The 26,099-nt window shown below is 38.9% G+C and overlaps 1 protein-coding gene across 1 annotated transcript; it reads right to left on the reverse strand.

Moving 5' to 3' along the window:
* Positions 1-5,414: 5,414 nt before the first annotated feature.
* LOC128734813 (cyclin-T2-like) lies at positions 5,415-26,099 on the reverse strand. The gene is made up of 9 exons (XM_053829171.1): positions 25,000-26,099; positions 15,874-15,991; positions 15,591-15,801; positions 15,472-15,517; positions 15,258-15,348; positions 15,002-15,166; positions 14,770-14,926; positions 11,822-14,520; positions 5,415-6,550 (listed from the first exon to the last, which is right to left on the reverse strand). The coding sequence occupies exons 1-9, from the start codon at positions 25,173-25,175 to the stop codon at positions 6,251-6,253; spliced, it is 3,963 nt and encodes a 1,320-aa protein (XP_053685146.1). The 5' UTR covers positions 25,176-26,099; the 3' UTR covers positions 5,415-6,250.

Consider the following 26,099-nt stretch of genomic DNA (forward strand, 5'->3'; position numbering starts at 1 on the left):
CGAGACAACGCATGTATTTAATGCTGCGCAGTATGACGAATGCAGCGTGTTGTTTCCCCTCTGTCGTGTATCGTAAAAAATTACACTATCTAAAGTCAGAATTGTTCTTATCTTACGTTGCCGATAACAGAAAAAACGAACTTCTTTCACTATCTACATCCCACATGCAACAAATTTTCTGAAGCATAAAACCGTATGATTGCGTAATTCTTACAGCTGCTGTCAAATTTGACGTAAAATCGAGCCAGCAAGCCTGGCTCAAACGGTTTCAATGAAAATGTATGAGAATGACGTTCGTGCCAGGGATGTGGTTCCAATGCGTTGTGTAGTTTCTGAGAAAAAGGTACATAAAGTTTGAAAATCTTGGTTTTCTAGGAGCGGCGTTTTATTCCGCCGAAGTTGTTCCACACCGCACTGGAATGCTTATGTGTATGATCGTTTTTCGACCACTTTCCGTGGTCGGATCATTACAAATTTAGTATCAAAATAGGCGGAAAAGATTGCAGAATCAAAAAAATAATGATTTTTTTTTAATTTTTGTCGTTCGTGTCCCCTTAAATAAGTTTAACTATAAACTAGATGGACTTATAGCAAATTCATAAATTAACCTGGATTCGTGCTAACTCGAACCCGAAATTTATGAACGGGCAGTTTGACAGTTCAACCAGTAAACCGTAATGCTAGACAGTTTTAACCTGCGCTTCAAACTGAATGCTGTCAGCACAGACTAACAGACGTAACAATTCGAACAAATTTTCTAACAAAACATCATTTCATTGACACCCCTAAAACTTGGACAAAACACTATAGCATCAGTATAATCAATATATATAGAGAATGCCAGTGTCGCTGGTGTTTCATGGATATTTTGGTGGCAAACATGTTGCTGGTTCGTGTCTTGGATACGGGAACTACATTGTCAAATGGCCCTATAGAAAATTTTCCAGCCGACAAAATACCCCAAAACGATCAAATCGGGTGGTTTATCCTACGTGATTCACGGAAAAGCAGAAGGATTTTTTATTGGGTTGCCTTTTTAGTTTGACAATCAGATTCCCGTTTCGAATCGATCACTCATACATATGCGCATACAATGTAAATACATAATTTTCAAATGTGTGATGTTTACCACGAGCACTGCAGCGACACTGGCATTCTATATATATTAATTCTACTATAGCATCACCTGGTTTAGTCTTCGCGCTACGCAAAGTAGGTTGCTATAAATTTAGCAATGCTATAAATTTACTTGTATAATATCTGACATCAGCGCCAGCGCAGGCGAGCGGCGTTCTCGCGCAGCGACTGTTGTTTGAGTCTTGGCTTAAGCGAAAATTTGAAATGATCGTTTTTATTGACGATGGAATGAGGCTTCAGTGTTACGTCTGTTAGTCTGTGCTGTCAGTTTAACCGAGATGATCTCGGTTAATTTATAAACGCTTTGACAGCACTTCGATTAAAGCTGAGTGCTAATCGACATGAGCCAGGTTAATTTATGAATTCGCTATTTTAGTAGCAGTGTTGGGCACCGCTAACCGAAAATTTAGCGTCGCTTACCGCTAATCCGCTAACCGCAAAAGTTATCATAATCGCTAATCGCTAAATCTTAACTACCCTAAAATTACCACATTTTTGATTGAACATATACCATAACCATGTAGCGCAAATAACTATCGACAATTACTAATTTTTGGACATAACATATGCATAAAAATGAACTGATTTTAGCGATTATTCATGAGGTTACCCAGCCAACTGGTGATGAATTCACCTATATACCGCCAATAACAGCAACCCTATTGTGTACAGAAATAATTTGACAGTGTTATCAATTGATTTGCAGCAGCTACATGACGAAAACAGTCAAGCGATTACATTCGATACTTTGTTCATATTGCTAGCCTGCAGCCCGTAGTGAAGAAGTTGGACATTTTGAGGAACTTCGTGTGCACCGGATATAGCCGATAAGGCACATACAACATCTTCTCACTTCTGGAGAAAGGTTAAGTGCAGCAGAAGCTGAAAAGGACACCGAATGCAAAGTGCCCTCAGCCTACCGCACGTTGGGGAAGTCGGATCCAACTGGTGAAGAAGCACCTCGCCAAAATGAACATTCTAATGTGGACGCGTCAGTCATGATCGACCATATCTGAGCAGCAAGCAATCTCGACTAAAGGTACTGGTTAAAAACATCTCTCCGGAGAACAATGACGAGACCTACTTGATGTTGGACGGCAACAATTGGCAAGCACTGGGTACATTACGCCCAACCACCCCCTATTTACGCGATCTCAAAAATCTTAAATATCAAATATATCTCTAACACCAAGTTCCCAAAGAAGGTGCTTCTTATCTGGCGATCAGCGAAAATGGAATGTCCAATGCGCTGTTCTTTCCTTCGCGGCTTGCGGTGAACGGAAAGATATGCAGCATGACGGACTTGCCAGAAGTTGCCACCTAGATAGAGCATGTGATCATTTGGAAGGCCTAGCCATGGCCCATTATGCCAAAAGATCGCTGGAGAAGATGCACCGGCTAAAGATAATCGGTAACTGAATACCGCCAGCCCTCCCAGCGTCATCCAGCTGCAAACAATAGAACATATTTGGGCGAATAATTTCGTGGCCAAAACGGAGAAGCCAGCTAACTACCAACGCCATGACAGCTCTCCCATTAATATTGTGTAACAGCAAGATTAGTTTTCCGTTTGATATTTTTAATAGCAATTAAACGGATTCACAGCACGGAATTTTTGTAATAAATTTATATATTTTAACCAATAAGTCAAAGTCAATGAAAGCCTTGGGTTAAAAACGTCTTTAAGACTTGAGCTTTCTTTATCGACAGTTTTCGTAACCGGTTATTAGAGTACAGGACATTTATGAGGCGGTGCTGCTAGAATCCGACTGACTCTAAGTAGCATTACCACCCAACCGAGATTCGAACATACGACAACTGGCTTGTTAGACCAGCATCCTTGACCTTGAGGTTAATCGAGCGGTTACCACACAATTACACGTTTGCCTTAATTTTGCGTAAGACTGATCATCATCCTCAAATCATTCGATTTCTAATCAAACTGACGTAAACTTAATTTTTTTAAGTTAATTTTACCCCAAACAGATTAAAACAGATCATCAAGAATATATGAAGTGGTCCTACAAGGTAGTAGTTAAGCCAGAAGGTACATTTATTTCAACTAATAGTTAACTGTGGTAATAACAACATGGTCATTGGTGGATCGCTCTATCCCCATAGAGCACCACAAAAAGTCACGTCGGTTTTCCGCGAAGGCCAAACAGAAAACCAAATCGACCACATCTGCATCAGCCGAACATGGCGAAGGAGTGTTCTTGATGTACGCCACAAACGCACCTTGTTATTGCTAAGATACGTTTACGCGTCACATGTGTCCAATGACGGCAAGAGAAAGTTGGGTGCCGTTACGGCGTTCGCCGATTGGTGAACCCTTGAATTTCGAGCTTCGGAATTGCCACCTGGTGGAACCGTCGAGGAGCAATAAACCGGCATCAAAAACGTCTTCATCACGATCAGTGACGAAACTCCCCACAAAGTGCGCAGCGGTCGGAGGGAGTGGATATCAAATGAAACTTAGAGGAAGATCGACGAGCGGAGAGAGACGTAAGCCGGTATTGAGTGAGCGAGAACCAGATTGGCTAAGACAGCTGCCCATCAACGATACACCGAACTGGAGAGGACTGTTAAACGAGCTTGTAGGCGGGACAAGAGAGCCTGGATTACCTCCGTAGGCGAACAAGGAGTAACCGCCGCCACCAATGGTGATATCCGTTTGTTGTACGATATTTCGCGCCACCTTAGTGGTGTCAGGATGAATACCGCTAAAGGACAAAGCTGGTCACCTACTGACTGACTGTACAGAACTCTTTCGAGTTGCAAATCTCAGTCAGCCAAAATGATGCATCAGCTATTCAACAATATATGGGAAACCGCAAATTTTCCAGTGGACTGGGTGCAGGGCATATTGGTCAAAGTCCCTAAGAAGGAGATCTAACTGAATGCGGTAACGGGCGAGTCATCACGTTGCTGTGTATTACTCTCAAAGTACTCTGTAAGGTAATCCTCAACCGGATCCAGGAGAATTTGATTGACGCTACTCTCCGGTGGCAGTAAGCTGAATTCCGTGCTGACTGATCATGTGTAGACCCATACATATCACGACGCTCCGCATTACATTGGAGCAGATCAACGAATTACAGGACTCTCTTCTGCTGGTATTCGTTGACTTCTAAAAAACGTTGACCAACTCAACCATGAAAACCAACAAGCAAAGATTAACCAATATTAAAACGTACCAGTTTACTTACCGCTGCAGGAAGGCTAAATAAAATAAAAGCAAATAAGCAAAGCCATGGGTATAAATGTCCTGTTAAGAACTTGACCCTTCTTTATCGACAGACTTCGTAGCCGGTTATAAGAGTACAGGACAATTACGGGGCTAGTGCAACGATCCTACTAACTCTATAGCAATACCGCCCAGTCGAGATTCGAACATATGACGACTGGCTTGTTAGGCCAGCATAGTACCCCGAAGCTAAATGGACGGATTAAAATAAAATAAAACCACAATTCTCAAAAAAAAAAAAAATAGGACAGTTACTTCTTTTCAGTTCGGTAAGCAAAAACAATGGAAGTTAGTTTGCGGATAATCTATTACAATTTTTATTGTTTTCTACCCCGAGAATTCTCAAGGCCTTATTTTAATTTACTTACGATTTACTTTTGCTGGTGCACTAGGTGGGATATCTGGTTTTCTGGTGGGGCTCTCGGCCGGCAATGGTCACGCCGCTATAGTTAGGCTGTCCAGGCAACAGAAGCGATCGTTTTTTGCATTGGCCGTCTACCCCGGCCACCGATCTTGGGCCCTACTCTCACAGTCACCTAACCTAAATTTTTTAGGTGAGAGCACAATTTGCGATTCTGAGTGTCACCTAGGTGACTGTAGAAATCAAATCGGGCCTGTGGTGAGGGTGATTGTAAAAATAACGCGCGTGAAAGAAGTGAGGTGACTGTAAGAATAGGGCCTCTTAATGGCTTTTCCGGGGACACAGAGTCTTGTACTTCGACCAATGGACACGGATGGTTGGTCGCTGCTTTTGATGCGGCTGTGGTTGCACATTTACGTAGACTGTAGAAGAAACGGTCGAAAACTGGAACCAAAATACAAAAGGCATATCGAGAATCCTCGAGGTTATTAGCCACATCACCGTATTAGCCTTACTCAATTACTGCCAATAATTTTTGTATTCTATTAAGACGCTCAAAACACTCAGCCATTGCTTCATCGGATCACTCCGACGTCTTCTCCAACGTGAAACTGGAAGTTTGTAGGAATTTCGGATAAAATCAGTCATATTATAGTGACATTTTTCTGCTTTATATGAGCCTTTAATGGTTCCACGTACTACGTCAGTCACCCGCATAGATTCACTATAATTAGTGATAGCATACAATAAACGGGAATACAACGTAATATTTTCTAACTACAGCTTTGTTGTTCAGTTTTCAACCAGCACAATATTATATTTCCACGAATCTTGGGATATATGGTTAATGCTGTTGGTTGTTTTTCGTTTTGTGTTTAAAGTTATCGCTTCTCAGAATTAGACTTTTCTTTTCCTTCTAGATGTTTATTTTTCTTTTTGAAAGTTGCTAATAGGATAGTTATTTTTGAATTTTGTTAATCAACTGTCATATGGTTTCATTATTACCTATACGTAATATTTAACATTACTCTCCCGAGATACACATAGGGGTATTTAACAAAGAAAGCCCAATTTATGTGGGCATATCAAGCCGCTGTACGAAAATTGATATTTTACTAAGTGTGGTCGCGATGGTATCAAAGCATTTTGACTCTCAAGAGCATTTAATCCTGTGAACAGTTTATATACATTTTAAAGATTCCTAATTTCGTCAATGATAGACTTTTTCGACCAAATATCATCAACCGAATGTTTAATATTGCTTTAGAGGCATGTCATATTTCAGCACTTCATTTTTTTAAATTTTTTTCAGCATAATTTATTCTGTAGATTTAGGAACAATACATAAATAAAGATGCTCCAGGTTTAACGATTAGTGGAGAAAAATTGTTCATAAGTAAAATGAAGAAAAGAAAACTTAACAAGAAGTGAACATAATAATTCGATAAACTAGTTGATATTCACATTTTTACATTTATCTCTTGCGCTTCGATTATTGGTAAAAACTATTTTTTGCTGGAGTTGCTACCATTATTTTGATTACTAGAGTTGTAGTAATAAGGTGGTAGTACGGCGGCTATATTGCCGCCAGAAGTTTTTATTGCGCTGCTATTTATCATTGTTTGCTGTTGCTGCTGAACGTTGAATGTACCAAATTGGTTGAAGTACTGCTGTTGTTGTTGAAGCGTCGGTGCTTGTGCATGCTGCATGTAGTCGAAACTAGCTGGATGGTGGGGCATTGACGCCTGAGAAGCAGCGGCTTGACTGTTGGCGTTATACATGGAGTATTGCTGCTGTTGAATGATCTAAAAAAAATAATCGGCATGATTACTCAGTCTAGTTTGGAATATGCTAACTAAAAACTACGTGAATACGTGTAAAAATATACAGAAATATATTTGCAGTTTGACGCTTATCGTGCCATTCAACAAAAAGATAAAAAAATACCTATAGCGAGTTCGTATCAAGCTGCATCTTTTACATAAAATATACTGTTATAGCAGTAAATAAATTGTATGCGTTCATCCAATTGCAAATAGGTTGAATAATCGCATTTGGTATTAGATAGTTAATGATATTGAAGTCGTTGTTTTCAATCTGCTAGTATCGGTTAATATTTTTACTGACCATGGTTTATGTAATTTCAAAGAATCTTTAGAAGTATGTCGGGAATATAAGATTATTGAACACATTTTTATACTAAATCGTATAGAGTACTAGTTGTTAATACTGGTACGCATTGAAAATGACCGCGTCACATTGTAAATCGCGCAGAGATGATACCAAGCGAGTGATAGCGAGTAAGGACAGCACACATTCGTCCATCGAGAGAGTTAAAGTATTGCAAATTTTACAGGTTACAGAAAATTTTAGAACTAATTAGGGCAAAAAATGTGCCATTATATCTGCTGATTAAGTCTCTTCTATAATAGTGACTGTTGCTTTCGACAGAGAATGGATATCTGGCCACGAATAACTTTAAAGTGTTTAATAAGCGATTTTTTCTTTTTTTTCTAGTAGAACATATCAAAAGTATTCCATTAAATTTTGCCCTAGGCTATTTCACATGTCCATTACAAGCTATTATTTATTGTGGCCTGTTGCCTTCAAACCATAGACATCAGATTCTACGACAAAAATATATTCAAATATCTAATAATATATTCAAATTTTTGCATCACAGAATCTTTTCAGTGGTATACCTTTAGAGGTTTAATTACAAAAATGAACTTTCGACTAACATGAAATCAATCTAAGGAGAATTTTCAAAATCATGGTGATAGGTCTCACTTGCCCCATTTACCGGAGCAAGTAGGACCCACATTCAAATTGAACGAAAAAGGATATGAAATAACACAAAATTGTGTATATTAATACACAGCAACATTAAAGCATTGAAAAAAAGCAACCAAAGACAATGTTTCTCCTAATGGTTCATCCAAAAACGTCGTAACAAAATCAGTTTACTTCTAAAGCACAACGAGCGACTTTATAATCCGATCCGTCCCGATTCGCCTCTATTCTACATGCCGATCGGAGCCGGATCCGATCAGAAATTGCGCTTCGATCGGAATACATCGTATGCTATAACACACGTCGATCGGGATCGGGACGTTTCTGATTGGAACGAGCCCGATCGGAATGCAGAATCGAGGCGAATATAAAACACAATTTGTGAGCTACGAAGTAATGCACTAAAATAACGCAATGTAGTTGAATATGTAGCTGTACTCAGATCTCGCGAGACATAATTAACCCTTATTTAATAACTCGGAAATATGATCATGGCCAATGGACTTCTATTTTCGATCCTCTTGGTTTAGTCCTTTTCGGTTATATTTTAAAGCTTTACGGATATAAAAATTATGTAATTGAACTGAAAATGTTAGATACATCCTAAAAACTGTATTAAGATGGGAAGCTTTGTGCTGAAACACTTTATTTTAAACAGGTCCTACTTGCCCCGGGCGCTCTGAAGTACCGGCTTCATTTCAACCCATGTATTTAATGTCGTTTGTCAAATTATACAACTATCTTTCGTATGTAATTTGTTAATAGGCTGACTGTTTACAAAAACATGTACTTTTACGAACACCTGCGACCAAAATATCATTTATAAAAAGATGCACCCAACTCACATCGCAAATTGAAAATAACGCTCAAATTTAACGTTCAATTGTCGTTTTTGGAATGCCAATTATAAATAATCTATGTCCTTAATGTATGCTTTAGAGTTGTATCTTTCATTTCTAGAAAGGTTCAATTGGTGAAAATGAGGTTGAAGCGAGTTTTATACTTATATACTTATATACTTTATACGGAATACTTTATATATAAACCGCTTTGAGTCAAAATATTATGGCGCCCGCGAGGCTCCCTCCTGGCCAGGGGCTCTCTCTATAATCTGTATATCAACGGCTCTTAGAAAATACCAGTAACCGACTTCGGTAACCTCGATCAGTCAAATTAGGATGTGAGGCGGACATACTTACCCTATAGCAACTAACACGATCACGAAATACCATAATATAAAGCCCGGGGGATGAATGACTGTCTAAATTAGGGTCTCTTCCGGGAAAATATGATTGCTGAATTGCTCCCTGTATAATATCGGATGATTTTGAAGAAAATGACAGTCATAAGCTGAACGAATCCGCAAGTATATTTTAAAATCATCTGTCTACGAGGGTCATAAGTCCTTGATGACTTCCTTGAGGTATACCCGACGAGACTAGATAGCTATCGAATCGATGGGCCCCGACTTCAACCCACAACTGTCAATCGGTGAGATACGAGCGAAACCATTGCAAAAGGATATCGCTAACACCCGGTCTGTGCAGTTTTGCAATTGCAAAGGTGTATTTTATCTTAACGAAAACCGTGGACAAGTCGATATATATATGACGTCTGTCTGAGCTAGTTGGGCCATAACTTCCACTATGTATGATGCAAGATATAGTGGTTAGTGATTAGCGGTGGTAGTTGCTGGACGCTGGGAAGTGAAGTAATTTTAGTCAGCACTTAGCTATTGCTCGCAGTAAGAAAGTAGTGCTTCATAACTGTAGTGTTCTAGACGTAGTTCTAGTGTAGTCGGGTCTAGAATGTTGTTTATTTTCGTTTGCTAATGGTGTATCTACTTTCTAAGCTGACTAGATACTACATTCTCTCCATTCCTTTTATTCTATGGATTTATTTGAGCTCAACATCATTAAATTGTAACCACCAAGTCAACTTCGAGGTACGATGCTGGTCTAACAGGCCAGTTGTTGTATGTTCGAATCTCGACAGGGCGGTGCTGTTAGTCAGTAGGATCGTTGCACTAACCCCGTAATCGTTCTGTACTCGACTGAAAAGTCTGTCGATAAAAACACTTTGTAAATCTATCCTTTCTCATCGAAATGTTTACTCTATTTTTCATAGCGAATCGAGACTGGTAATTTATCTGCACTTTTATAATGCATGACTGACGTGACCATGTGATAGTTGAGCTAAAACAATACGACTGAGGCAATTTTCTCACAAAACTCATTTTAGTAATACCTCATCCTGCCAACAACCGAATTTTCTGTTACCTGGTGACAACCATTTTAACAAGTTTGGATCTCAACTAAGAGCCAACCCGATCTATAGGATCTTAGATCAATTTCTGCAATCAATAAGTCTCATCGTGATCTTTCGGGTCTTACTAAATTTCAACAGTGGTGGGTTTCTCGATAATAGTTTACATCTTGTTTGCTTCCTTTATCCTGCACAAGAAATATCCCAACAAACATTTTTGTTAAATAGCAGTTTATTCAACCGTTGTATAGCTGATTACCGAGTAACAAGGGTTTGATAGGCTGTCATAAAACAAAAATGATCGTTGGAATATGTGAAAATTTCCAACTCGAAGCGGCGGCAACTTCCCCGGTGTATTCTTTTTGGAACGTGTCGATCGATAGCGTATATTAAGACAGGTGTGAAGGCGCAGCAGCTTTGACGTCGTCAGGATTCAATATGTCTTCCCAGTCAATAGTGGCCAACACAGCATTACAGAAGTTATAGAAGACAACAGCAGGAAATTCATCAAAATCGCGAAGGAGCGTATCGTCGATACAGACCAATCAGAGGTGGATGATGCAGACCTCACTTAATTAGCTACCTTGAAGCTGTTGAGGTGAATGGGGCCTAGTCATGGAAGCTTACGATGCAGAAATCCATGCTAGTCTAGCAAATAATAATATTCACTCGGTAAAATTCACATAATAGACGATAACTGATCTTTTCAGTAGATGGCACAGTAATAGTATTAGTAGGTTTAAATCGAAGTTTGACCTTACATTATATTGAATAACAATTTGGCATACTTTTTACGGTAGATTGACTGCTAGCTAATAGTGGATGTATCACTGAAGATAATATGTCTTTGCGTAATATGCATGGTTATTTTATTATCGACAAAGCACGATTTTTGGGTTACTTACACGGGTTTAAGTATATTCTAATATTTAAAAAAACAGTAACAGAGGAAACAGTATTGAAGGAAAGAAAAAGTAAAGAAGTTGAAACAAGTTGCACAATCTAAAGAACGTCGATAATGTCTTACCTCTTATTATAAACGTATTGGAATTTGTAATTTTTTTTCGTACGCTTCAACTAAAAGCGGGGCTAAGAACCTTTACCGTTTTACCTATGATCAGATCGATTTCGATTTAGTGACAGAGCTACACAGTGAATCTGTTTCACAAAAGAAGATTTAGATTTACAGAAGAATCGATTTCACGTAAACTTTAAAAATAAAAGTATTGCACATAAAACAGATAATTTATTATCGGAAATTTTCTTTCAGCGGAATGATTTGTTTTTTAAAGTGACGAAAGAAACTTGACAAAATAGATGTTATTTTTTCTGTAAAAAGAGTAATTTATTTGCTACCATTCTCACATTTTTCTCGGCTCATGACAATGACGTTGGCTTTTAACAGTTTAATTTTCGATTCAAAACGCCTATTTTCTTACTACGCTTGAGCCAACAGTATAGTTTTGCTGTGCATCATGTTTGTTGGCAGTCAACATATTATCACATTGAATACAAGGCGCACAACGCAACCAATGCGTCTGTGAAAAGCTGAATAATCTTAAGAATTTCCGATTGTTTTTCTAACGATTTTTTTCTTGTTGAGCATGCATTCATTTTAAATGAATGTTAACAATATTCCTGGATGCGTCATTTGTCGTTGTTTGATTTGTTTCAATTTGATTGAGTCCTGTACTTAAAAACGAGTAAACAGATAGAGCAAAATGTTGTCACCCATTAACCCAAATATCCTGAAACTAAGAAGTAGACAAAAAATAGTATTTCATAGAAAATAGAATTATTGGTCGAAAACAGGTAACCATGAAAACATTCGATTGTGGGTTGAAAATAAATAGTTTGGACAACAATCATTCAAATACCGCATCGAAAATAAGTACTAGACCGTTCTAGTTCAGAACAGATGACAGATACGTTATTGCTATCATATCTAGCATAAAAAATATTTTACAGTTACACGATTATTACCGATATCAAAAAAACAACGACAAATCGTCACTTACCTTGCTGGAACCTGATTTGTTAGCAACGTTTCCGCTCGTCCCACCGCTGCCAGCTAACGAACCACTGCTGTTACCATTATGTTTTGCATAGTCGACGGAAGCCGTGGCAACTGAAGATTTGCTCGATTTGGTCTTCTCACGGTCTCTTTCGCGATCTTTCTTCTTGCCACTGTGACCGTGGTGAAGACCGGTGCCACTATTACCACTATTGTGACCATGACCAGAGCCATTATTGTGACTGTTGTCGACACTACCTGTACTAATAATTTTGTCCTTAGAGATTTTCAGTTTCAGAGGATTGGGCGCTGCTGTTGCTGGGTAATTGGCCCCCATTGAAGAGCTGCTTGCCCCCATACCCGTAGTTACCGTGGCGCCAAGTGAAGATGACCCGGATAATCTGTCTTTTGGAATTTTTATTTTCAGTCCTGAATCGGATGACGCTGGGATGCCGCTACCAGCAGCAGCAAAAGTAGAAGCGCGATTTGCTGAAACTTCAGGATTATCCGAAAGGGAAGGAAGATTAAGTTTGTCCTTAGGCAGTTTGATCTTGATCGGTGCTGTTAAAGGTTCTTCAGCAGTTGTGTTAGACTTTTCACGCTCACGATCTCGATGACGATCTTTGTCTTTCTTGTGTTTTTTGCGCTCCTCCCTGTCTTTGTCTTTGGATTTATCCTTCTCCTTGTGCTTGTGCTTATCTTTCTTCTTCTTCTTCTCTGACTTAGAACGATGATGTTCGTCGTCTTTGGAAGGAGCTGTGAGTATATCCCCTGTAAGGGTTTGGATATCGCTAGTAATTGCACCAACGGAGACGGCAGATGACGGCATTGATGATACGCCAGATGACACCGTTGACGTAGTTGAAGGTAGTAACGAAACAGGGTCGAAAGATGTGCCGCTGATTGTCGTCGGAGCATTCATATCAATAGACGCGGGCTCACTCTTAATTGTGTCAGGTACTTTGAGCATTTGGTTTACAACCGAAGACGTACTCATATTTGAAGTTGAGGGTGCAATACCAGATGATGGCACCGATAGCAGAGATGATGATGTTCCTGTTATCGAACCAGGCGCTGATGAAACAATAGAAGCATTTGCTGCCATAGTAGAACTGCTGCTGCTATTGCTAGTGTTACTACTAGTGAGGGTGCCAAATTTACTTTCGCTACTACAAAGACTTTCCTTCAGTAAACTACTGACCAGTGCAGGATTGGTCTCAATGCCATTCACCGTACTAGAGAAACTGCTCTTACTGCTCGTAATTGGTTTTGAGTCACTCAATAAAGGCTGCGACAGCAGCGATCCCGGGTCGTTAAATGAAAACAGAGAGAATCCATCATCTTGTTTGTCAAAGGTATTGGCTAAATCGAACGTCGAAGCAAATAGCTGATCCGAAGGTGATGGTACTTCCACTTTCCGTACTTTCGATTCCCGAAAATCAGTACCGTCGTCGTTGCGAATTTGTTCACTATTAGGAAGTGGTCGTTTCGTTGGTGCTTGGCCAGCAGTAGGAAGTTTATTAATACCGAGTAGATCGCACGTATGAGTAGTATTCCCTGTGAATATACTATTGACAGATTGTGTAGATTCAATAGGTCTTTTTAAGCTTGATGAAGAGGTAGCTGTCTTCTTCTCAGCCGATTTCAGTTGTTGGTTACCACTGGAAGCCATTGAAGCATCGGAGCGTCGTTCTTTCTTAGGAGTTTCGGAACGCTGCTTATGCTGCTGGGATTGTTGGTCCGAAAACAATGGTAACACAGGTTTCTTTTCCCTGCTGCTGGGACTTTCTTTAATATGTTTCACCAGACCCGGAGGATGAGCTTGTGGGCGAGCTTTGCCAGCACTGCCGCCTGCGGAGACTGTGTTTGCCACACTAGAACTATTATTCTCTACCTGAGTATCCTTCCAGTCCGGGCTGAAAATCGACGATGGTTTCGACTGTTTGGGAGGTGTGCAAATTTGCATTGGATCTGTTAATCGGTTACTGTCGTCAATAAGGCGGAAGGACGACTCTGAACTGCTTGATAATTGTTGCAACTGGTTTTTGTATTGCTGTTGTTGTTGTTGCTGTTGTTGATTAGGGACGGAAGTTGATTCACCTGAAGGCATGTTACTTCTTCCACTCATTGATTGGCTGTAACTAGGAGGGTGCGATCCATATGGAGCCTGAGGCTGTTTCATCATAGAGGAAGAAGATGACATTCGCGAAGTCATATCAGAATTGTTGCTGAAAAGTGACGCCGCCATGGAATTTTGAGATTTATTCGTACTCTTGCCTTCACCGTGAGGCATCGATTGGTTTTTCTGATTACTGTGTCGATCCAGTTTGTTTGGATTGTACGGATTCATTTGTATCGATGATGAGGAACTTGCCACGTTGGCCATCATGCGATTTTTAGGATCTCGTATACCTTCATGCATGTAACTGGTTCGCACCGACGATGAAGACGACGATTGGGAAGGTCCACCGGATCGACTGCTGCTGTGGTGCTGTACCGGCTGTTGCATTTTTCCAATTACAGCACCTGAGCCATAATGACCACTACTGCTTGTAAGCGTTTGCGGTTGATTATGCTGTTGCTGCTGCTGTTGTGATGATGAAGAGGAAGGACGATCGCGGGAGCGGGAGTTACTGGACGAAGATGAAGACAACTTAGAATTGGACGATGATGATGATTGTGATGTTTTCAGCATCGGGTCACCTGTTGGTAGAACACAGAAAAAAATTTGTAGAACAATTTCATCATACCAAACTTTAAATCTTGTTTTTATATGTTCAAGCGATTGTTTCAAAATGTTGTGACGGTTTAATTTATCTAAACAACATGACTTAACTTTTTTAATTTATCTAAACAACATGATCTCAAATGAGTTGCGATATACGTTATCTGCTCAAAGTTTTGCCAGTAACCAAGCAATAGTAGCATGCAAAATAAAACAATAGTTCTTACCACTAGCAGAGCTTTGTTTAGAGTGCGAATGTTGTGAATGCGACGATGACCGATGATGACTAGAGGACGACGAGCCAGCGTCGTCGATGCCTCGTGAAATAGACGAGGACCCTGGCATGCCGGAGGAACTGCTTGCGCTTCTTCGGCTTGTATCGTCCTACGAGAAAATAATCGTAAAAAAATACTAGCATCACTGGATTTGATCGTTGGGCGGTAAAACGAGATAACTTACCGATTGTGCTTGGTCAGCGCGTATCGATTTCATCTTGCTCTTCAACCGTGTTGGGCAGCGATCAAAGATGTGAAGAAACTCGTCTGTAAGCTGTTTCAGCAGATCCGGCGTGACAGACTTGTCTACGTAATGAAACCAATGACGCCCTTCGTTCGATTGGGGGATCTGAAGAATCGAAAATGAAACAAAAATTAACAATACTCCCAATTGAAGATAAATCGTTTTATTTATCAATATAAATATTGTTGTTACCAACCTCCCATCGGGACCATTTACACGCTAAATGTATACAGAAACAGGCCACAACAGTTGGTTTGTATTGCAGACACATGGTCGTCAAGTGTAAACTGTAATAAATATATAACCTTTACTGTTACTAAACCTTTAAAAAAAGAAAGAATCTATTGCTACGTTGTAATTATCAGACTACTACTAAGTAATTATAGGTATAATATCCACTGGTTCCTCACCTATTAGAAGCCATAAAGTATGATGTCTGAGCTAAGTCCTTGGAAGCTGCACAGAACGTAAAAAAATTGACCTATAGTTATAATTGCCGAACTGATATATAAGGTATGTGTCAATTTACCTTTAACCAAATGGCATGTTTTGACGACGTGCGTGTGTGGATGATCGATGGCCACGTCAAACCCGAGCGTTTGCAGTAGAACATTCTCATTGAATACCAGGTCCTGTGCCTGTTCCGCATAGCTTTCCTTTAGCGGATCAGGAGCCTCCAGGCCCAAGCAGATATGCACCACTTTGATAATATGCTCGAGTTTCCGGGGTTGCTCTTCCACCTGTGGATAGCCAAAAATCAATGTTAAGATAGGTTAAGGCGCATTTAACTATAAGGATATAGCTAAACTCACCTTAGCTGCAAGGAAAAGCGCCGCCGCCGCTATACTGTTACGATGAAAGTGTGTGAAGGAATGGAATGCGTAGAATCGGTGCATGTACACAATTGCAGTATTTATACATAGTTGTGATCTGTTTCCATATGAGAGATGCAACGTATGAAAGAAACAAAAAAAAAAATTAATCAACAAAAATTTAATCTGCCGCTTTAAACACTGTTAGCAAGGAAGATATTCAAATAAGATAGATATTCTCGCTCTTTCACTTTCACGTCTTTCCACACTCTAGGGATATTATGAAAGGGAGCCCTTGGTGGCTCCGTAGTTGCAAAGATCCGAGTCTGCTTTGACGAACCAATGGTCGTCGGCCTGAGTTTTAGTAGAATTAAGACCATTTTATGTCAAGTTACTTAAGCGTGGTTTTATTCTCAGACCCCTCATTACCCTTTTTTCATGCTTTTTTGAGTTCTACATCTTACAGTTAGTGTACTGATCATGAGGACCTATTGAAGTAGTGTCCCGAACCTGACGAGGACTCGCTAATGAGTGTCATCAATAACGAGACGAAACAGACTCGGTATAGTAGGGCATGCTTCGAAGGAAGGGTAAACCTTTCATACACAGAAGCACACAAAAAATATAAGCTTATTGCTTACTCAATAACGATGAACCATAGAAATGCAGTGCAGAATATTGACACCCGGGTAATATTATAATGGATCAATAATGTTGTGGTCGAGGTAACAAGCGCATACAAAAAACACCTTTAGTGTATTGCTTTCGTTTACCATTAGACTTGGATAATCTTTCGCTTCGATTCTACTTTTTTGATTACTGTACCTCAGCCAAGCGGAATATGAAAAAGTGGTGTTTGGGGCCTTTAAAGGGTTAGTAATTATTTACAATATTGCCAAAGTAAAGTTTTGTCTTTTGTATATACGTCGTTGATAGTAAAAAGAAGGCGTTGAAGATAAATACGTCTAAAACAAAGTCTAAAACGAAAATGGGTTCAAGATAAATATATCTAAAACGAAGTATAAGCTTACGGGCGGGACCGAGCGCGACAAGGCCCGCTTGGGAAGAACTGTAATAATCTGAGGACGTGATAATCCACGGAACGACTCCACAAACACGGCAGCGGTCGAACAATCTGAGTCCCCGTACAAAGTGCACACTGTACAAAACGCTAATTAGACCGTTTGTCCTCTACGGGCGCGAAACGTGAAAACTGCTAGTAGAGGACTTGCGAGCACTCGGAGTTTTCGAACGGCGGGTACCTTAGCATCTTAGGCGGCGTGCAAGAAAACGGTGTATGGAGGCGAAGAATGAACCTCGAGCTCGCGCGTCTCTTTGGCGAACCCAGTATTCAGCAAGTAGTTAAAGCAGAACGAATACGTTGGGCAGTACATGTTGCTAGAATGTCGGACAACTATCCTACAAGAATGGTCTTCACATCGAATCCGGTAGTAACAAGACGAAGAAGGGCACAACAAGCGAGATCTGACGAGCATTGGGTGCCCGCGGAACTGCAGACCAGCTGCCAAGGACCGAACTATGTGGAAGAATTTTGCTATGCCGGCCTTGTCATAAGAGGTAAGGCCAACTAAGTAAGCAAGTAAACCGAGAAAAACTCTTGAAAAACTCTTCTTGGTCTATCTCGGATGACCTCCCATATGCACTCTCCCAGTCATCCAAATTCGGAATTACACTGCAAAATCGCTCATTTTATGTATAAAACTACGCTATAAGAGGAAGTCCTATATGCTCGGACACTTTAGGTTTTCAGACAAAACTCAAAAACTACCGGCTTTATTGCATCTATTTTCATTTTAACCCTCTCTCTCCCAGGGGTAGTTTGATGGTTTACAGTCTCTGATCATGCGAAAATGCACAACTAACGGCCGATTTTAGTACCGGAAGTCATGGAGCACCTGTGCTACCAAGGGACAGATAGGGTTAATATGGAGAAACACATTATAAGCAACAACAAAAAATACAGAGCAGCGAAATTTACGCTGCAAGGTTAGTTTTGAAAGTAGATAAGAAGACGGACACGTTAAGGGTTAGACTCAATATCTACTTAAATATAACTGTATTGATCGCAATTTTCATACAAATCGAATCTTTGAGTCTCTGTCTAATATAGGGTAAAGAACTAGTTTTAAGCAGTCTAAGCGGGTCACTGATTGTTTTACCTTATTACAAGCGATGGGTTGACTAAGTGGGGGATATCAGCATACCAATCTTCTTGCTATCTTTAGTTCTTCAAGCTGTTACCATTGGAAGACACTATTGTTGAGCTAAACTTTTGATTTTTCGCTTTAAAAGTTGGAGCGGTGGAACTAATTTTGAACACACCGAACCCATTTTCACCCGCAAGGTGCTGTTTTAAGCAATCCTGAAATCTGAATTTTTTTACGTCCCGTTAAAAAATCCCTCGAACTTTTCCCCCTATTCAGTAAGTTCGCGTTCCTATCCGCGACCTACTAATCGGCATCTGATGCGTAATCGGCATAGCGTATCGGCATAGATGCGTAAAATGCCATCTGTCTAAATTGTTTATCGGGGAATACACTCACCGCACCGTTCGGCAAACGGTATTCGTCGTCTCTTTTATTCTCTGGTGTTCTTATGGGAAACTGCGAGTTTGACGTCTAACTCGCTGTTCATAAGGATGGTGGGAGAACAAAAGAGGTAAACATATAGCAGTACAGACGATCCGCTTAGAACAGTGTTGTCAAAGCAAATAACATTGAAACACATCGTTGCTTTATTAAATCACTGAGAAAATCTTCGAAAATTATTGAAAAAGCTGTCTTTTGTGTTGTTTTTAATAAAGAAAAATTAATTATGAACATACATTTCTCTTGAAAGTATTGAACCACGTTTTCACCATAGGAGGTTTCAGTTAATTTCAAACATAAAATTCTTATTTCCAGAACCGAAACAGTGTCTTGGCAACACGATAGTTCATCAGTTGTGCTGCAGCTGCTGCTACTGGTGAACAGGTTCCGTCAATTCAGAATTTGTTTTCAGTTTTGTTAGAAAATAATAAAACTTTTGGCTAGTGACAAAGCCTTAGATAATAGAAAAAAAGAGACTGAATAATATGGTATGTGACAATTGAGTGCTTGACTTTCAGAGTGGTTGTAATCAGTGCTGAAAATTTGATGAATTCGTTAGTAGCGAGGTGGCGATTGCTGAAGAGCAGCTGAAAAATATACGTTTTTGGACAACAATTTTTAATTCATCATATTTCTTGTCGGAAACCAAGTAAATTGTGTTTGTGGGAATCAAATGTATGGTTAAGTGATTTGTGAAGATGATCCTATCAAAAGATTTTGAAAATATGAATAAAAAAGTGCATTTTCGGATCATTTATGTTCAACTGATTAAAATAGGTAACACTGCTTAACTCGTTCCTTACCCTAGTTACAACGTGTGCCAGGAAATTTCTTCCAAAATTTATGCTTTTTTTGAAATTATAAACATTATGTTTATTTCATCTTGTATTTAGGTAAGAAGTGGTTTGGGGAAAACCCCGTCTTTCCCGACTTGGATACCATTTTTTCAAACTTCAATACTTTTTACTGAATATTCAAAAATTCACCAGACTTCCAATGGATATTCAGTGAAGGATCAAACTAATACAGCAAACTAATACAGTCGATACAGCATAAATATGTCGTTTTTTAACGCTTTACCAGCTATTTTTTTCACACACAAAATTACATCGGTTAGCGTATGCACGCATTTTTTCTGCTTATAAATTTGCTTATAAATTTGACAGCTGCGCTGCTAGAAATCGGCAATTTAATTCAAAAATGTTCATTTAGTCTATACAAACATTTATCATTATCAGGGATGGAAAAAAATCGCTTCTAGCAATCAAGATCATAGATGCGATCAGATTCAGATTCATTGATATCACTACTTGTAAGCGACAAACAGTTTGTCGCGATCCGTACAGATTATGACAAACCTCATGTCAAATCATGTTCATTGCATGATTGCGTTGAAAATTATAACAGAAACAGACGATTGGTTGTGTGCATCGTATGATTCACAATACAAACAACATGTGTGACCTTTTTTCTCGCAGCTAGGTAAGATGTAACACTGTGATCGACTGTTGAAACTGTTTAGAGAACAAAATCTTGTGAACAACGCTAAAGATTCACTGTCATGATGTACGGATCGTGATCTGTGCGTGTGGCGATAACTCACAGATTTTATCAAAATCACTGATCTTCCATCCCTGATCATTATTGATTTGCTTCAAAAAATTATTGTTTATGAAATATGACAAGTGTCCGTCTTTCCCGCAGTGTCTGTCTTTACCGCCCTTCCTCTATTTTGTATTCAAATTAGCTCAAATCGAAAAAACTGTTTAGGACCCCTATGTTCGGACATCATAAATTCATCATCATAAAACCTGCATCAATAGAAAAAAGAGATCCTAGAACAATTTAAAACTTCAGCACAAATCTTGTGTGTCCAGTCTTTGTAGGTTTGTTGTATAAAAGTTGAATAAAGCTCTGTTCACATAAAATGTTTGTTGAGATTGCTGGTACAGCGGAAGGCTTGCAAAAAATGTACGTGGCAACTCCAGCTCTTTTATTGCTCGCATACCTTTTTAAAGTCAACGGAAGCAACTTGACGAATAAATCACTTGTTTCTAAACGCTTTTTCACATAAACAATACAGTTTTGTTGAAAACCTTAGTCATCGGCTTGCTTTGAAAATAGTATTGGGAAAAGAATGCTATCAACTCCACTACAACAGCAGCGTAAAGCATGATAGCCAACAAAGAAGTTGAATGTCCTTTACTATAAAGCAACTCCAAATGATTGCAACCAGTGCAAATTACGATTGAAACTTTGGCAAATTACGATTGAAACACTACTGACATACTCACATATGTTTTTCTTATATGGAATTATCCAAAAAATATACCATATTTTATAAGATTAATCACAACAAACAAACAAACAAAACAAACGATCTTTGTATTTAACTCAAAAATAGTGAAAATTCATATGGGACTGATATGTATATGATAGGCACTAGGCTGATGGACGCATTGTTGCGACTGATTTTTTAATCTTTGAGCATCAATTTTAAACCCGAATTTAACAATGGCGAATACATAGTTCAACTCTACAACAATAAATTAGCCAAAGAACACTATAAAAGTCGGACACATGATAGATAAGTTGAGCGGAGCACTTATCGTCGTCAGTCACCATAACCTTTCACTAACAAATCAATGATGAGTTTTGGAAAATACTCAAAATATTCTGTGAAGTTAGAAAACTTATGTGTAGGGGAATTTCGACGTATTTGGGTCACCTTTCGACGTTTTTCCATTATTTCCGTTTGGTTTCAAAAAGAATTTTGTCAATCTAACTGTATCTAAAAACAAACTTTATTTTAATAAAATCCTGGACTGGGAAGATAAAAAGGTTATGGGCATTTAGGTTAAGTGCAAAAATGTCAAACCAGCGTCGAAAATGGAAGAAGCTTGTATCAAAATTACATGTAACATGAAAAGATAAGAAACAGACCATGGAATGCCAAATACTTAATTTTCAATTAACTTTTTCGAAATTTTGACGACCTTCACCAGATCAATATTACCACGAGATTGGAGATATACCACTACAACGAATAAACAGCAACAACCCAGATTTCATTCATACTAATTTTACTTTATTTCGTCATATTTCATGACGTTTTCTAGCGAATACTGTAGTCCTGCGCTCATAATTATGGTTGCGCAACCTTCACTAGTTAAGAAGCACGATCTGTACGTTAAGCGCTTTTGTAACGTGTCGTCTTAACCATCCATCCAATCATGTTACAGGATGAGATTTCCCTATAATTTTGGTATGGATAACAAGACGCTCAATACATTTTCAATGCTAATCTTCATAATTGCATTTTTCGAGACATTCATTGAAGAAGAACTAATTGCGTTTTTGTATGGTATGCATGTTCTGTTCTGCTTTAAATTCATACAAGCTTGTAACAAATAAGTAAAATATAAGCAAACCGATATGATTATTTTGTGGGCAAGTGAAAAATATTACAATTTCGTTGACTAATATTTGATATTTTTGTTTGGACATCCGGTTTAATAGCATAAAAGTTATTCGAGACGCGGGTAGTTTGTAGTTAAGTTAAACACACGCAGTTACGCCTGTAAGTATAAGGAACAATTTATTAAGCATCGAATTTAGTACTACGTGCAACTGTCAAAGACTGTGTCTATCCGACAAGAGGTGTGATTGTGCTTTAATGTAATATATTATCATTTACATCAGCAGACATACAATGTTGTTTCGCATGGCATCTAAAAGTAGTGCTGGAAGAATTTTCAAAACCTGATAGACTGAACCGAATCAGAATTTTACGCTATTTTACGGAAAGAGCAGAAATAATGATAATATACAAATAATCATTGATGATGATGAAATGAAAACGCTTGATGAGTTCATATATTTGGGATCTCTGGGCACCGCCGGCAACACGAGAAAGGAGATTCAACGACGCATTCATCGAGATTTCCGGATATACGGATTTGAGACAGTAACTTTGCTTACGGAAGACATGCGTGCACTTGCTGTATTTGAACGAAAGGTTTTGCGTACTATCTTTGGTGGAGTACGGTAAGTGGAGCATGGCGAAGGCGTATGCGCCACGAGCTACAGGCACTACTCGGGGAGATTTACATCGCGCATCTGGCGAAAGTCGGGAGGTTGCGGTGGGCCGACCACGTCACAGGGATGTCGGACAATTATGCAGTAAAGTCTGTCCTCCTCAAGAACCCCACCAGCACCAGGAAAATAGAGGAACCAGACAAATGCAATGCACTGTAATGTAATACAGTAGACTCTCGGAAAAGTTAACTCTCTGAAAAGTTAATTGTTCAGAAAAGTTAAGCGAATATTAGCTCTCATGCAACGCTCTAAAAAGTTAATTTTTGGCTTAACTTTTCTGAGAGTTTAAATTTATTGGTTGTCCACAGCGTTCATTCACACGCGTGTGTTTCCTTTTATCTTTATTTCTCATTTTTCGGTTTATTATCGCCTTTCCACAACTTCATACTGAGTATCATCATAGCTGGGATTAAATTGAACTCTTGTACCGGACAGTTGTAGTAATAGTTCAATACGGCCACATAGTTGCTTCAGGATTTTTCATAACAAACTGGAAAAGCGGCATCTCAGATTGAATTTTAAATGCAAAAGAAGGAACAGTACAAATCAAAAAATAAGCGCGAACATTGTCAAAACGTTGTCGTAGACTACGAAAAATCAAAAGTAAACTAGAATAACCGACTATTTTAAATTTACTGAAAGGAACTAACTATCATTAGAATAGGTAAATCATAAGGATCTGCTACATATTTCTTTACATTACAACTTCCAGATTCCTAAAAATGTATATCCTGTATCCGAGAATATATTTTTCGCTTTTGTATTTATCATTTTCGATGACTCTTAGGACTACTCAGAAAAGTTAATATTTCGGAAAAGTTAATCGACCCATTCCCCAATCGATTAACTTTTCCGAGAGTCTACTGTACTGTGAAACTTAAAGCTGAATAAAAGTACTGCAATCGAGTAATTTACGGTTTTTTGCGACACTTAAGTCTGGAGTTATAAGTACCGAGATTAACTTTCAGCCAGACTTTAGATGGCTCGACCCTGGAAGACCCACCCCGGCTTCATACTGCTAGAAATAAGAATTATACCAAATTTATGGCTATTTCTAGTCAGACTGGTAAACTTTAATGTTTCTGTGCATTTATAGCCAGCAAAATTTACTGTGTCTATCAAAGTATTCATGAATTTATTTTTTATTTTGTTTTTTTTTTATTAAATCTATATTAAAATGGGTCTGGATACAACTAGTGATAAAGGGATTAAGGTCACTTGGAGATGGATACACAGTTCAGAATTCAGACAGTTATTGTCGAACAACTTGTGACTTGTCAACTTAACCTCAAGGCCTCAACGTGAAAGTGGCACTTTTAGATAAGGGTATCGATGTTCACCCTAAAGGCCCAAACAAAATCCATCCGTTTTTTAATACATTGCGGAAATTTTGGAGAAAACCTAGGATAAACTAGATTAAATTATTTTCCTAGGTTCAATTGAACTTAGAGAAAGTTGATATCCTAAGTAGTAGTCAGGTACCCTATGAAAGTGCATGATATCAATGAATTGTGTCGATGCTTACGGAATTTATTCGAAACTGACGGAATATAACATTTCGTATATTTTGACTCAATGATACTTCAAGTGTACAGTTGATGACCAGCGTTTTATTTCACTCATCACAATAGTGAAATAAATCAACTACCTAAATAAGAAAATATGTTAAAATGTATTACGCGTCGAATCGAAAAAACGCGTCATAGTCGAAAAAAGCGTGTAAAAAGACTTTAATGTACTATACTATGTTCCCAACACAAAATAGCAGTGTATGTACTTTAAAATCTACTGTTTCTAAAAGAAACTTTTTGCTAAACAAATATCATCAAATATTGTTGCTCTTTTAATCGTCCATAGAACGGATATGCTAAATCTAAATTGTTTACAATGCGATCCCGGCTGCAAGATACTATTCCATGCAAACAAATAACTTCGTCAGTTTGAAATCATGAAATAGGATCACCATAACTTCAGCAGCTAGTCGCAATACGAATTTGAGCCTACACAGTAATAAATCTGCAACATAAGCAAAATAGTGAACGAATAATGATGGATTAATATTACCGACACACCACACGAAGCTTTTTTTAGGTTGAATTTTAATTTCAAATATACCTCATGTTAGGTATCTTTGTAGAACTTGTAACAGTTAAGTAAAAGAAACTTACAATGATAAAACATTTCACTTTAAAAACAACGTAACGAATATAGTTACACTAGATTTGAACAATTTTCGCAAAGCTGAGCAAACCGAAAGTACATCGCAATTGCAGCCATACTGTTGTGAAATACGTTTTCAACATTATAAATAATATCTTCGGTCGTCCGTTCACTATCGCAATATAGCTGTGTCCTCCTTCTAGCGAAGTAATCGATTTTTATACTTAGAACGATAAGAAAATAAGAAAAAAGGTCTTACACTTGCAATCGCTGGCCCATGTCCTGAATTAAATTGGCCGCCCGTTGTCTGTACATAAGCTCCTGATCGGCGTCCATGCCGCACTTGCGGCTAGGCGAATTGGCCAGCTGCTCTGAGGTGAAGTACCACTTGGAGTCATCCTTCGCTAGACTGCCACTGGCGCTACCAGACGCCATCGATAAACCAGAACACTAGCCAGCCGCTCGACGGCAGAATAAATAGCCGCAACTAATTAGCAACAGAGCAACAAATGCACGACACTCTTTTGGTGTAAGATTTCTATATTACTTTCAGTTTCAGAAAATTTAACTTTTCCGATCTTTTAAGCGAAAACATCAGCTTTTATTATAAACAAACACCGCACTGCTCGGATAGGTAGCATCAGAAAAAAAATAACTTCATGAATGACAATGTATACTCCGATCCAGCAACTATATCACGCACACCAATAAGTCGTTTTCCGCTATCTTCTGGATGGCTGGAGCAGGTAAAATTACGGTACACAATACACTCAAATTTTTGTACCTACACTCACACACTGCCTCAGCGTGCGCTAGCAAGTGGAAAATTTTCAATATGGCGAACACAGTGTAGTGATTTGTTAATAACCAGTGAAGTTGCTGGGTGAACTTCGCACAGTTAATCGACTATTATTGATCGTAAGTACTCCTAAACCTTTTTCAAAACGCTACTCTTTGTTTGGTTGACATCAATCAGTGAAGAACAAATATTTGCAGCCACTTGTAGCAGCTAAACTAAGCTGGAAAAAAATTTGCATCATCCATTCATACTAGCCAAAAACTGGCTAAAAAACGCTCGACGCCATTGTTTCACGCAGGGTTAGTTGGTGGGCTGTTACGTGTGTGCTTTCCGCTGTCGCGAATCTCGATTTTCACCTCGTCTGTGAACCGAACAAGCGCTATTGGTTTTCTTTTATGATCCCTACGCGTGTTATTGATGGCCGTTAACTAACGGAAACGTTGGACTCCAATGTGCCAGAATAGACGGAAGTAATTCCAACGAGTGGTATGTGAGTTTCAAAGAAATATTCACGCGTAAAAATGCACTTCACTGAGCAATGTTTCGCACTCCGTAATGGC

Source organism: Sabethes cyaneus, chromosome 2 (assembly GCF_943734655.1).
Source record: "Sabethes cyaneus chromosome 2, idSabCyanKW18_F2, whole genome shotgun sequence".
Taxonomy (NCBI): domain Eukaryota; kingdom Metazoa; phylum Arthropoda; class Insecta; order Diptera; family Culicidae; genus Sabethes; species Sabethes cyaneus.